At 34.7% G+C, this 15,039-nt stretch overlaps 1 protein-coding gene across 3 annotated transcripts in view; it reads left to right on the top strand.

The window, feature by feature from the left end:
- Positions 1-12,333, top strand: part of LOC149554531 (uncharacterized) — a 107,158-nt gene extending 94,825 nt beyond the window's left edge. For 2 of the 3 annotated variants that reach the window (XM_089828575.1, XM_089828573.1), the window contains one exon: positions 11,538-12,333. In XM_089828575.1, coding sequence (XP_089684701.1) covers positions 11,538-12,070 — 533 coding nt within the window. In that variant the 3' untranslated portion in view covers positions 12,071-12,333. The remainder of the gene's footprint in view (positions 1-11,537) is intronic. The other variant, XM_089828574.1, reaches the window with a different exon arrangement.
- The last annotated feature ends 2,706 nt before the right edge of the window (positions 12,334-15,039 follow it).

The raw sequence follows: 15,039 nt of genomic DNA, 5'->3' as shown, positions 1-15,039 counted from the left end.
ATCGAGGATAATTATATTTTATATCTATCTATTTGCACGTGGATGTACTTATGAGGTGACATTGTATTATTTATAAAAATAATATTATGGTGCTACTTTTATTCTTATATCTATGTGCACGTACATAGGTATACATTATAGTGATGTGGTGGAAAAATCAATCAAAAACCATTTGAGGTACACATTATTTTTAAAATAATTAATGTTTTAAATTTTTATTTAATAGCTCATGCGGGTCTATCGATTGTATCCTGATGTTCAAGTCGCTAGGTCCTCAATCATGGTGATTCACGGTTCATACCCATTTGCCCAGTGATGGTAATGCTCTCGTGTCCAATTATTTTCTGACAATGCTTCCACCCCTTTAATGTGCTCCCTACAAAGAAATTCTCTGCAGTTAAATTATATTACCATAACAAATTATTAGTCATAAATAATCATAGCGGCTTCAATTCCATGAATTCATGATAAATAATCAACTAGTATGCTATCTTCATATGAAATTATAACGACTAACCATCTTACCATTTCGTAGGATTATAACAAATTTAACTATCAACTGACTTCATATGAACCTCAACGGCTATATGAACTTTTTAAATTCGATTGAAAATTGGGATGTAACAATCAAGTGTGTAGAGGTTGCTGAGCCACTAGTGGACAAACTTGTTGAAGAGCTTACTTGTTTTGGTTACAAGTGGACCAAGGTAGAGGTCGGAAAACAATTGCTACTTAGTTGCTTACATGATGCTCAAGATGTGCTTGCCAATGTATCAAAGAGAAACCATGAATTATGGGAGAAGAAAAATCAGTTCAAACATGAGGTTGCTCGATTAAATGAAGTTATTCGGCAACAATCTTCTCAAAATGTTGTGTTTGTGACATCTAGTAAGAAAGGATAGTTGAAGTTGCCAAGTCTTGGGTAGGAGTCTAAAGGAGTCCAAGCTATTACAGATATGGTTAAAGTCCTTAGACGTATCAAAGACATGGATGAAATGGAACAAGTTTGATTTCCTCCTTGACTCAAGAAGCTGATGATTTGAAAGGGATTCTTAATGAATGGGACAAGATTGCTAAGTTTGATCTAGGCGCTATGGTTTTATGTAACATTCTTTCATCATGAGAAATGTTCTTCAAATATCAAGGACTTATGGGCTACAAAGAACAAACATTGAGAAAACTGATAACAAAGTTGCAAGCAACCCATGGTGATTTTGAAGCAATAGAAACAAGAATCACATGTGACATAGAGCAAATGGGATGCTGGATTCTTGATGAACATGGTAATCTGATTGTAGTTGAAAGAATGACTTCAGAATACACAATAGGGTCAATTCTGATATAGATATTGAAAATTTTGGTTCTCACACAATGAACAGGATTGCGTCGCATAAATCTTTGGAAAAACACTTACAAGATTCTCTGGTGACAAATTCCAAGGTTGTGCAATTAGTATATGCAGATGCAGTAAGGATAGAGGCAATATCAAAGACAATGGAGGTTTTTGATCTTCCTACAGTGCGTAATCTTATCATCGAATTCAAGGCGCTAAAGAAATATGTATGTTTGTAGATCAAAGATGATGCATTGCATGGAAAGATGTAATTACATGTAATGCAAGTTACGTGTGCAGTTGCATGCAACCCAATAATTTCTCTTCTAGTTAGACTTAGTCAAAGTTGGTTGAGTTGCTCCCACTTTTTTCTCCATCTTTTTCTCAACTGCTTTGCCTGTATAAAGGAGTACCCTCTTATTGTAAAATCATCTTTTATTGTATGCAAGAGAGCTTTAGAGAAATTGTGCCAGCAGAACTTTGTGTAACACTATTTTTTGATAGAAATGTGAATACAAAGGAGCAATTGAGATTTAACTTTGATTAAATGAGATTATTATTTGTGCGAATCAGAAGCTTTGTCTGTGATTTGATTCATGTAATCTTGTGTTCTTGATAATTGAGTGTAAAAAGAGTTAAGAAGCAATGGGTACCAGAGCTTTGACTAGGAGCAATTATAGAGACATATAGTTAAAAGCTTTGTCTCTAGGTTATATCTCTTTCTTGATTCACGAAATAGTTAGGATATCTTTACTTTTAGAAGTCTTTGTGCCCTATCAATAAAGCTTATTCATATAGAAATACGATTGGACTTAGAGCCAAATCGGTACACTTTCAGCTAGCCTTTGAGTTAGTGTTAGTTTATCAGTATCACTGTTTTCAGCTTTTAGATAGAAGTGTGGTTAGAGATTTCACCCTGCCCATTAGTTGCTCCATGGGTAAGTAGATTCCTTCTTGAAAGTTAAGAGGAAAGAATATTGTTAACACCCTTTTGTAAAAATCTCTCAACTTCTTGATTACTTTGAGTTGATCCAAGGAACAGTGAGAAGAGGAGCCTTTCGTATAAGGTAGGAGAGATTATGTCTCACATGCTGCGGCTGGTCAACCTATTCTGCGTTAGACTTTATCCAAAATTCTTGGTTACAAAATATCCACAACAAGATGGTAGTGCCCTTCCACCTTCCAACAGAGGCAGCCGATTATACATACGATGATCCATGTATTCACTCTCCCCCTTTTGTCCTCATGCTTCTTGATTATACATGAATTCCTATCTGATTTTGCTTGGTATTCCTCATCAAATTAGGCACAGCCAAGTTTCACATTGCGTTTTAAAAAAAGTAGGGTAAACTTTAATCGATGACATCCAGACCTGAAATATACAAATTGTTTTGACTGGATTTTGTAGTATTTTGAACTTTTTAATTTTCTTTTGGATTCATTTTTGAGCAACTTTCCACATATTTGCATATCATGACCTCGGAGATCATCTCAGACTAGAAAACTTTTACACTGATTAATCTTATGGTTCACATCTAATTTTAGCCTGCTCAAGAAAAGGCCTCTGAAGATGCAATTTTGAAGTCCAATGCCCAAGTATTGCAACGTTTCAACAAGCCGTGTATGATTGCTGCAAGATGATAAAACCTTGTGAACTCAGACACAACCACAACTACTGCAAAAAACCAACATATGCCTAACTGGGGCCTGCAAAGTAAAAGTTTGACGGGTCATTTGCCATCAGTAGATATCCAAAAGCACAAAAAATTATTGGGTAATTGATTTCAGTATATCTAATAACTGGGCCAATCAATTAATTCTCATCTTTTAAAGTCGTGTAAGATCATGATGCATGGAAACCGGTTACTGAGAAAGGTAAATCTGAATTGGAATGTGCTCTTTGATTGCTGGAATATGCAACACCAAGTAAAACTAGAATGACAGTAGGGTACATGGCTTCTCTTGGCTGGTTAATGAATTATATTTTCACAACCCCTAAGGCTCAACTATGTTCTAGATTTGAATTTTCCCTTGGCTTCCATAATGGTTAAATTTGTGTCTCCATGTGAAGGGTCTATAATGTACCAATCAGGAGATATCAAAGGGGGGTTAAATGTAATTTGACAAGCTTCATGGTGCTTCTGAAGGCAGTTGCAGGCTTCTGTAGGGTAGAAAGTCTAGATAATCCGAAGATTATCTATGTGAAAACTAGAGGACATCTTAAACAGTTGTACTCTTCAACATGATTGAGTTGTCACTCTGGAGTGCCCTTGGCACTTCACCTTGTTGAAGCCAATTTGAGCTGTTTGAAAGAATTTGTGACATACATTGGTGTCTATTGTGGGTTGTTTTCATTTAGGCTTTTTAATTTGCACGATATAATCTATAATGAAGGGATCCTGAGGCTTAGTGGAGTAAAATCCTTTTAAAGTGAGCAGTAACCTGCTGTCCACCATTGGTGAGTTGGAAGACACATCAACTGGAAAATACTTTAGTCACTTAGTGATAAATTTAAATATCGCTTATGAAGAATACGATAATGCTTTCTTTGATAGCTTTCCTATGAGCGGAAGATGAGCAAGTGTGAAAACATGTTCATATAGAAAATAGCTGAATATTCTTCCTTAGACATGTGGGCACACACTCCCTTAGAAATTGTAGTATATGTATTAAATTCTTTTTATTTATATACCTTTGGTATCCTAAATCTAAATTAGACTTGTATACACACCCTTAGAAGTTGTATATGTATAAAATTCTTTTCATTTAAATACCTTTGGTATCCTAAATGTAGATTAAACTTGTACACATGCGTGTGCGCACACATGCCCACATGCATGCACACAAGTGTGGACACTCATGCACATTTGGGCACACACATGCAATTGTGGGCACTCGTGCATGCGCACACACATGACATGCCTTGGGAAAATTTCCTGGTTTGGTAGTTTTCGTACCAAGAAGGATTGAAGCTTAAATTTTTTTGATATCTTTTGTGCTTATTGTTGTAAGAAATGATAATATTGAGCAAGGAACGAGAAACAATCCAAGTAAGTTAAGTGTGAAACAATGTTACCATAAGATAAGCAAACTCCAAGAGCATACACCAAGATGGTTCAACAATGGAGACAAGGATTTATAAGGGGAACGCAAAGAAAACCCCTTGTGAGTATTATGAATGAAGGCAAATGCCTAGAGAAGAGAGAGAGAGAGAGTGTTGGAGCAAAAGTAGCTCAATACAATAACATCAAGTGCTAAGAGTAAAGAAGAAAGGAGGAGCATCTCTTATATAGAGATGAGAAAGGAGTTGCATTTGTAACTCCCATTTCTATGAATGCCACATTCATAATAGGTGTGTGCAAAGTGTCACAATCCTCTTAAGGAGGATAAACTAAATAAAGAAATAAACAAGAGTTGTTCTTACATGTGGAATAAAGGACAAACAATGACATGTCCTCCACATGTGTACAAGAGGACAAACTACATTTAGGGACCTTTGGAATATCCCAATTAATATATCCAAGGAAAGATTAACCTTTCTAACACCCCCCCTTAATCTTTACTTGGGGAGTTTACATCAACGGGTTGTAAACCCAAATTTTTACAATGGAACTGAAATCTCTCTTTAGAAAGTGGTTTGGTTAAAATATCAGCCACTTGATCTTCTCCTTTACAATAAAGAAGAATAATTTGCTTGTCTTCAACTTGTTCTCGAATGAAGTTATGTTGAAGTGAAATATGTTTGGTTCGTGCATGATAAACTGGATTCTTTGCCAAGGCAATAACACTTTGATTGTCACAATGTATAGGTGTAGGTGATTGTTGAGGTAGACCCAAATCATCAAGAAGTCTTCTAATCCATAAAGCTTCCTTAGTTGCATTGGTACAACCTTTGTATTCAGCTTCAGTTGAGCAAAGGGAAATAGAGTGTTCTTTTTTGCTTTTCCAAGAAATTGCACCTGAACCAACAAAGAAACAATAACCACAAGTGGACTTCCCATCTTTGGGATCTCCACCTAGATCGGAGTCAGTATAGCCATGTAAAATAAATTCAGAATTTGCATCATAAAATAATCCCACATTAATAGTTCCTTTAATGTACCTTAAGATGCGTTTAGCAACTTTAAAATGAGTTTGTTGAGGTTTAGACATAAATTGAGAAACTAAACCAACACTATAAGCAATATCAGGTCTAGTAAGAGTTAAATAATTTAAACTTCCTACCAACTGTCTATACAAAGTTTCATCAACAAAAGGAGTATTCATATCATTAATTAATTTAGTTCCTAATTCACATGGAATTGAAACATGGTTAGAGTCATTCATCTTAAATTTTTCTAAAAGATCATAAACATACTTGCTTTGAGAAATAAAGATACCTTTACGAGTTTGGAAAATTTGCATACCTAAGAAGTAATGTAAGATAACTAAATCAGTCATCTAAAATTTCTGTTTAAGTTGGAATTTGATATCAGAAATCAAAGCGTCTGAACTAGAAGTGAGTATTAGATCATCTACATAAACAATAACAATAATAATGTCATCGTTAGTATGTTTAATATACAAATTTGGATCATTCTGACTTCTAGCAAAACCTTGAGAAATAAAGAAAGAATTAATTTTAGAATACCATTCTCTAGGTGATTGTTTAAGACCATAAATAGATTTGTTCAATTTGCAAACCAGATTTTCACTACCTTTCTTAACAAATCCAGGAGGTTGAGCCATATAGATTTCTTCATGTAAATCACCATTTAAGAAGGCACTTTTAACATCCATTTGATGAATGGGCCAATTCATTTTAGATGCTAAAGCAAGAACTAATTTGATAGTAGGCATTTTAGCAACAGGAGCAAAAGTTTCATTATAGTCTAATCCTTCAATTTGTGAAAAACCTCTAGCAACTAGTCTAGCCTTAAATTTACTAATTTCATTATTAGTATTCAATTTTGTTTTGTATAACCATTTACATGAAACTATATTCTTGCCATGAGGTAATTTGACTAAGTCCCAAGTTTGATTAGCAATTAAAGAATCATATTCCTCTTGCATGGCTTTCTGCCAATGAGGGTGAGAGTTAGCTTGATCAAAAGACTTAGGATCGTTAAAATTCATAATAGTAGTCATCAAAGCATAATTACAATAATTAATCCTTCTATGTTTAATTCCACCAGATCTAGAAATGTAATCATCACCTTCATTGATTAAGTTTTGAGCCCATTTAGGTTTACGTTTAGTTGTAATGGAATTATCACTAGAGAAAGAATCATTAGCAATAAAAGCATCATTAGTATCTACTTGAATATCATGAGTTGTAGGAGCAGAAATAATAGGTGGTACTTGATTTGAAGGGTTAAGAGGAGGAGTAGGGTTAAGAGAAGGAGGTTGGTCCTCCACCAGCACAATTTTAGTGCCACTGAATTCTGCATCATGTGTAGTAGAGCAATCATGGACTCCATTTTCTGCAATACAAACATCTCTAGCAACTTGAACTTTGTTAGTAGTGGAATCATAAACACGATAACCTTTAGTGTTTTCATCATAACCAACAAACATATAAGGAGATGACTTAGCATCTAATTTATGCCTTTTCTGTTTAGGAGTATGAACATAAGCAATAGAACCAAAAATCCGTAAATGATGTAAATTAGGTTTCCTACCAGACCAAGCCTCTTCTAGAGTGATAACCTTGAGAGCTTTGGTAGGAGTCCGATTAAGAATATAAGTTGCACAAAACATGGCTTCAGCCCAAAATTTATAATGCAGATTCTTAGCATGCAACATGCTTCTAGCCATTTCAACAATGGTCCGATGCTTTCTTTCCGCCACACCATTTTGTTGTGGTGTATAAGGAATAGTAAGCTCGTGTTTAATTCCACATGATTTCAAATAAGAATGAAAAGCATTATTCACATATTCCTTTCCATTATCAGTTCTAAGAATTTTAAGTTTAAAACCAGATTGCCATTCAACATATAATTGAAATTTAATAAATATATCAAGAACTTGATCCTTGCTATGCAAAAAATAGATCCAAGTTCGTCTAGAAAAATCATCAACAAAGGTAAGTGCATACCGAGAACCTTGGATGGAGTTATTCTCCATGGGGCCCAAAAGATCACTATGGACAAGATGCAACTTATGAGTTGCCCGCCATGATTTTCCACTTGGAAAGGGCTCCCTATGCATCTTACCACTCATACAACCTGTACAGGCAATCTTGGAAGGAATAATGTGAGGCAAGCCATCAACCATATTATGCTTTTGCATGAAAGTAATATAATCGGAATTTAAATGGCCAAGTCTTTCATGTCATATATTGAAATCAATAGAAGTATGTAGTGAATATCGTGAAGTAGTAAATTCATTGAATTTTAAACAAATTGTCATTATCCATTTTAGCATGAGCAATCACTTTTAGAGTTTGAGGATCTATGATATAACATGTATCTTTGTAGAATTCAACTTTATAGTCCTGACATAACTGTGAAACAGAAAGCAGATTAGTTTTCAAGTCAGGTACATATAATACATCATGCAATTTACCATTAGGAATAGTAACATCACCTAATCCTTCAACTTTACAAGTCTGATTATTAGCTAACTGAATAGGAATGTTAGCAATATCAGGTTGTAAAGAATCAAAAATTTCTTTATGAGAAGTTACATGTTGTGATGCACCACTGTCAACAATCCATTCTAAAGGTCTACAAAGATTAAAGCTACAAGTAAAAGCATGACGAGGATTAAAACCAGTAGAGTTACCTTTTTTATGATTTGAGTTTTGATTATTGTTACTATTATTCATAGGTTTTTTATCATTTTGCTTTTTAAAACAGTTATTGACAATATGACCATCTTTGCCACAATAAGAACAATGAGGTTTGGAATTGGAATGATTCCTTTGAGTATTAATATTACGAGTGTTATTATGATGATTGTTATTATTGTTATATTTCGCATGAAATTTATTGTTGGAATTATTTGAATTAGTATTATATTGTTTGTTGTTATTATTATTATTATTAGAACGAAAATTATTATTTGAATTTCTAGACACAAATGCATGTTCAGTTGATTTAAGGGTACCAAACTGAATTAGCTTAGCTTCTTCCTGTCTTAATAAAGTTTGAAAAATAACATAAGTTAACTGAGAAGTTAAAGTAGGAATAGCAAGTTGTGCATGAATATTAGTTATAAACTGTTGAAACTGTCTAGGAAGACACTTTTTAAGAATAAGATGAATTAAACGAATGTCCTCTAATTGAACACCTAAGGCAATAATTTGACTTTTAAGAGAATCAAATTTTAACAGAAATTCATCCATACTTTTAAAATCTGCATACTTGAGATCTTCAAGTTGATCCTGCAATTGTATTTTGCGGTATTCATCTCCACTGTCATATTTGGTTTGCAAGATGGACCATGCATCATGAGCTTTAGAACAGTGAGCAATTAACACATATAAATCTGGAATAATGGAAATACCAATTAACCCTAAAGCTTTTTCATTTTTAGATTTCCAAGTATCTTTCTCATCTTGGGTAGCCGCTGAACCAGGTTCAAGAGAAGGATCAGTGGCTATTTCGAAGAGGTGTTTAAAACGAAAAATAAATGAGATATGAGTTTTCCAAGAATGATAATTAGAATAATTAAGTTTTATTTTTGGAATTAAGGTTGACATGATTAAAAAAAAAATTCCTTTTTTAAAAAAAATTCCTTAATTTGAAAATCAAATTAAAAAAAATGATGCCTTTTTATATATAAAATTAATAATATATATATATTTTAAAAAAAAAATTAGAGTAAAAAATTATAAAATGAAAAAATTTGTATTGATTTGTTTTTTTTTTTTTTTTAAAACTGAACAATTCTTTTTTAAAAAAAAAAATTGAACAATTCTTTTTTTAAAAAAAAAACTGAACAATTCTTTTTTTTTTTTTTTTTTTTTAAAATAAACTTTTTTAAAAATAAATCTTTTTTTAAGGTTCCTAAAAAAATTAAACAAGATTTTAAAGGAAATGTCAGTGAAAGAGCGGAGTTTTTTTAGAAAAAAAGGGCGGTTCAAAGAAGATAAGGATAAGGGTGGAGCGGATGGCATGGCTGCGCAGGCGGCGGGTGACGCGTGGCCTGAACGTAGGCCGCGCCTTAGGGTTTAGGTCGGGCCGTGCAGACTGCTAATGGTCCGACGTCCGAAGTGACGGGTGGAAGGTGGCGGCGGGAGCGGTGGTCTGACTTTCCCGTGCGCGGCGGAATGGTTTGAAAGCAGTTGCAAAAAAAAGACTGAGTTTCCCGTGCGCGGCAGTGGGCGTAGGGGCTGGGCGCAGGTGGCACGCGGCGGCGCTGATGGCGCACGGCGGCGCTGATCTGACGGTTAGCACTGCGTGCGGCGGTGCTGAGGGCGCGCGGGTCTGAGAAGGCACGCGGGTGGCGCGTCCGCCCACAAATATTTGAAATAAAAAGACTCGCGCTACGCGCAATAAGATATATAAATGAATTTAAGTTTTTTGTGTTGCAAATGGATGAAAATATTTCAAAAAAAAAATTTAAACACACCAATATAGATTATAGTATGAAAAAAAACAATATAGTAAAATTTTTTTTTTTTAAAAGAGTAAGAAAAATATATACTTATTGAAAACTTAACTCAAGGAATACTTCTTGTTTTGGCGGCATGTCTTCCAAAACAATAAAAAAAAATTGAGATTTTATAAGAAAACCCTTTGGCGGCAAGCCTTCCAAAGAGGGTTAGTAAAAAAAAATTAACATGAAACTTGCATACACAAGATATGTTAAAATGAGCTAAAACCACAACACAAACTTCTTCTCTCAATAATGTCTCCAAATAAGGTGTGCTCCAATGAATGGCAACCTTCAACACAAAACTTAAAACAAGGATTAGATAGCCAAGCTCTGATACCATGTAAGAAATGATAATATTGAGCAAGGAACGAGAAACAATCCAAGTAAGTTAAGTGTGAAACAATGTTACCATAAGATAAGCAAACTCCAAGAGCATACACCAAGATGGTTCAACAATGGAGACAAGGATTTATAAGGGGAAAGCAAAGAAAACCCCTTGTGAGTATTATGAATGAAGGCAAATGCCTAGAGAAGAGAGAGAGAGAGTGTTGGAGCAAAAGTAGCTCAATACAATAACATCAAGTGCTAAGAGTAAAGAAGAAAGAAGGAGGAGCATCTCTTATATAGAGATGAGAAAGGAGTTGCATTTGTAACTCCCATTTCTATAAATGCCACATTCATAATAGGTGTGTGCAAAGTGTCACAATCCTCTTAAGGAGGATAAACTAAATAAAGAAATAAACAAGAGTTGTCCTTACATGTGGAATAAAGGACAAACAATGACATGTCCTCCACATGTGTACAAGAGGACAAACTACATTTAGGGACCCTTGGAATATCCCAATTAATATATCCAAGGAAAGATTAACCTTTCTAACAATTGTTTTACCCGAACAACTTGCCAACAGAAATAAGATTTTAGATAATTATAAGTAATACTTGTCATTAACATTACCCACAAGCAATTTAGTATTACATGAAATTATTAATGCTTTTCTGGATGCAACCTTTCCTGGAAAGGATACTTAATCGGCACAGATATCTTCTAGTGTTCATCATGTGATTCTGATAAACCTGTCAATTATTTTATATTTTTATTTCTTTCAAATTCTATCTTGACCAGGAAAGAGGCTGAAATACCAACTGGAGTGCTGAACTTTCATCCTACCTTGTCTTAGTTCTGTGGAATTTTCAAATAAATCAAAGGGAATCTCTGGAAACATGGATGAAACTAGGATGTTCTTTATATCTTAACAATTGACAAGAATTGTGTCTCTGTCCCTTAAAGATAAGAGTCAGCATATACATGTGCAAATTTCTCTGCTCTTCCATAGCTTTGAAATGGTATAAGTTTTAGATTAAGACAAGAATCTATTCTTCTTATCATTGCTAGTAAGACTAGAATCTATTCTTCTTATCATTGCTAGTTCTGTATTTATATTCACTTTCTGTGTTCCTCAAATGCATGAAGTTGTTGTCGGTACTGCCTGTAGCAGTTTGTATTGTGTGTGTGCGCGCATTATCATCATGTCTTTGTCAGTGTCAACAGATAGTATTGACACAAGTAACTGCATATATCTTTTGTGTTATTTTTATTTAATGAATAAGAAAAAATGTGCAGCAACAGAAGTGAAAATTACTGGTTCGGATGCCCCAAAGAGAGTGGACTGCAATGAACAGAAAACAGAGAACTTGTGGAAAAGTAATGATCCATTATGGCATTCTCCTACGCATACACTGGCTGAACAAAGCGATAGAAGCAAATATGATATGGCAGAGGTCACAAGACCTGTAATAGCTTTAGAAGGTGCTACTGGACATTTTACTAATGAAGTTCTGAATAGCTTGGTATCTAATTCTGTGAGTAACAAAAATCTTGAAAGTAACATACCATCAGGCTCTTCTGACATAGAAACAAAAGGTAATTTTAGCACTACTCTCTTGTCCCAGCCATTGGTGTTGGCTGATTCTTCATTATCATCATCACTGAAAGAAACAAAAGTCTCTTCCAGGCATTTTCTGCTTTTTGGTGATGATGATGAAGAGATGGAAGCAAGTCTTTTTGGACCACTTCCGAAAGCAAATTCAAAAGCCACATCCCTTGGTAAAATTCCAGGAAAGCGACCTTCATTGTTTGACAGTGATGATGATTAAAATCCCATGTAAAAACTACTATTAACAATTATTTGCTAGCAAGTTCTTCATTATTATGCTGGGTGATCATTTCATCTACATTATTTGTATAAATGGATATTACCAAAGTAATGGAACACTATTGCTATTGGTTGTGTATTGCAAGGAGAATATGGAATGTATCTTCTACCTTGTCAACTACTACCACACAGATCTGGTTTTCTTGGTTTTCCTTTATAGGTCTGAAATTAATATTGAAACTTTATTGTGTTTTGTACAGATAATGTATCAAGTACTATTGCAATAAAGACTGTTTACTGGGGGATTTCTGTTAGGTTATATGCAGAAGCAGCCCTGTTCAATTCCTGCATTGTAAAAGAAACCCCCAATGAAGTTGACACTTTTTAGAAGTAAGCCAGTGCAGTCAAAAACCATATTCAGATTCCTTACCTTGAGTTCTCAATGAGATCTGGGTGGCAGTGGATGAAGAGTTGTTGCAGTTATGATGGAAGGTTTAAGTAGGAGCCTTCTAATTATGCCACTTTAACACAAATTAAAGCACTGATAAAATTCACACAGGGAAATGTAAATACAGAATATATGAATAAATAAAACAATAATTTTATTATCTGTAGACTGAAATGCCTCAACAATCTTTGCCTCAAGGCCTCACTGTTAGGATTAAGGCATCAAGCTTGAATTATGATGAATACAAGCACACACGGTGGATGGTTCCTTAAAATAAAGGGTCTAGAGCTGATTGCAATAAATGTCGCATCCTTCTTGTTAAAGTAGATTAGATTTATTGTTAGATGGGAATATAGATATCTTTTGAATTTCATTATCTCTTAATTGATGCTCTTATAATTCTGTGCAGGTTGCTACTACAATAATAAGACAATTGTATTTCACAAAAGTGTTGATAAATCGAATATTGATAATACTAGGTAGGGGGGGGGGGGGTGGCGCGGGGTGAGGGGGAGTGGGATAGAGAGAGAATCTGCTTTGAATTATATATATGTTTGAAGAGACATGTCAATTGACACAACCATGTCCACATACCGATTCATAATCCACATTTTAACCAATTGAATACCAACCTATAATTATCGGTAATATGAGTGATGCAAACATATCCAAACTGATATGTAATCGGTGCAAATATATTTATAGATACACATTATTGATGGCGGTAATTTGCTCAATACCGATTAAATTGATACTCATCAAATGTAAATGAAGCTGATATTCAATATCGACTTAATGCAGATTGATATATATGGATTTATACTTGGAAGAATAAGAGTAATGATAATCATCTGTCAAGTCATTAACATGAATGATTATTCAATCCTCATACAATCAATTTAATGATTTATGATTTAATATTTAATTACGTATGTATGTATCTATATCAATATACTCAATGTATATTGGTATGCATGCATATAAAAGAATCATAGATGATTCTATTGATATTATTATCATTCATGTTTATCTGGTAGAAGCTATCATTATAAACACAAGCTTTTAGCTAGGGAAGGTAAAATCTATCCAACACAATAGATCCATTTATTGTGTCAGAGATAGAGATATCACCTCACTATTATACTAGGAGATATGGTATAAGCAAGAATATCAAGTCACATGAAATTCTCCATATTTCAAAATATCCATATTATGCTATGTGCATTGACATCACATGGTGAAGGAGCTCTTAGGTTTTTGGCTTCTCCCTATTCAAATTTTGGCTTGTAAATGATCATAGCGAAACCATTGAAGAATAAGTACTTAGACTAGTCCATGAGGTGTGTCTAAATAGGTTAGGAGGGTTTAGCAAGATTTGTTGAGTTGTTTTAGCAAATTGGACTCAAATAGGACTTAGACAAGCAAATGTTGCTTAAGGGTGAAAGCTTGGTCAAAGGGGTTGACCATGACTAGAAATAGGAAAAACTAAGTAAAATATCCTTATTGAGTCCTAAGCGATTAAGTTGGACACATCTGGGGTCCTAGGAAGAATTGGAAAGCAAATGCAAGAAGTTGCTCATGACAACTTCAACAACTTTTGTGCAACTTTGCACATAGTTGTTGTTGGGTAGTTTTTACAACTACCACACGTGCAGGAGGCCTATATAAGGCCATGCCATGCCCAAGCCAAGGGTTGGCATTCATATTGTACGGAGGCATAAGGAATTCTTGAGCATTTTTTGAGCATTTTTACCACAGTACAGTTGAAGAATTTTCCTCAGTGTGGATAGTTAGATTATGTTGTTGACTTGTTGAATCCATCAGTAGGTTTGTAATTTGAATCATTTTGTTAAGGGTTACAAAATAAGTATGTTTGGGCCAAGTTGCTAGACTGTACATAGTTGCTTGTAGAAACATGGCTCTAACTTGATTTCCAATGGTTGAAATCTCATGGCCACTTGGAACCAAGTAGAGCATTGTACATATGCTGTAAACATGCATTTTTAGCTTTGTAGGAGTTGGATGGCTAATTTTCCCACCATGCCCTAGGCGAACCCTAGTGTGCTTGACAAGGTAACTTGGTGTTTGCAAAAGAAAAAGAATGGAGGAGGTGGATTGGTTTGTGCCAATCAGTTAATGATTTGTGTAATTGATAGGGTTAAGGAACCTAGGATTGGATGTAGGCAAGAGTTGAATCCTTTTGAACAATTCAAAGCACTAGAAACCAAATTGACTACAACAAACCCTTAAACCCTTAAAAATAGGGTCATTTTGGCATAGGGGTGTACAGATGAGTTGAGGGCTCCAGAGTAGGTGAATCTTGGAGTTTTCCCAAAAGGGTATTAGGATACCTAGTTAGTTTATGGGCTTGTTAAGAAGTTTTTGGAATGAAGAGTCAAATTCCCTAGTACGGGGCAAAAGGGGTAGAAGGCAAAAGGTGGGTTTTGAAGAGATCCTTAAGGAGTAGAAACATATGGCCATGAAGAAACCTTGAAGAGGCATGGAAGGGAGAGTGATGAAGT

Source organism: Cupressus sempervirens, chromosome 5 (genome assembly GCF_028749045.1).
Source record: "Cupressus sempervirens isolate cs-2001-9-10 chromosome 5, ASM2874904v1, whole genome shotgun sequence".
NCBI classification, from domain to species: Eukaryota; Viridiplantae; Streptophyta; class Pinopsida; order Cupressales; family Cupressaceae; genus Cupressus; species Cupressus sempervirens.
The sequence above is the reverse complement of the archived record's forward strand: the minus strand, read 5'-3'. Positions and strand labels throughout refer to the sequence as shown.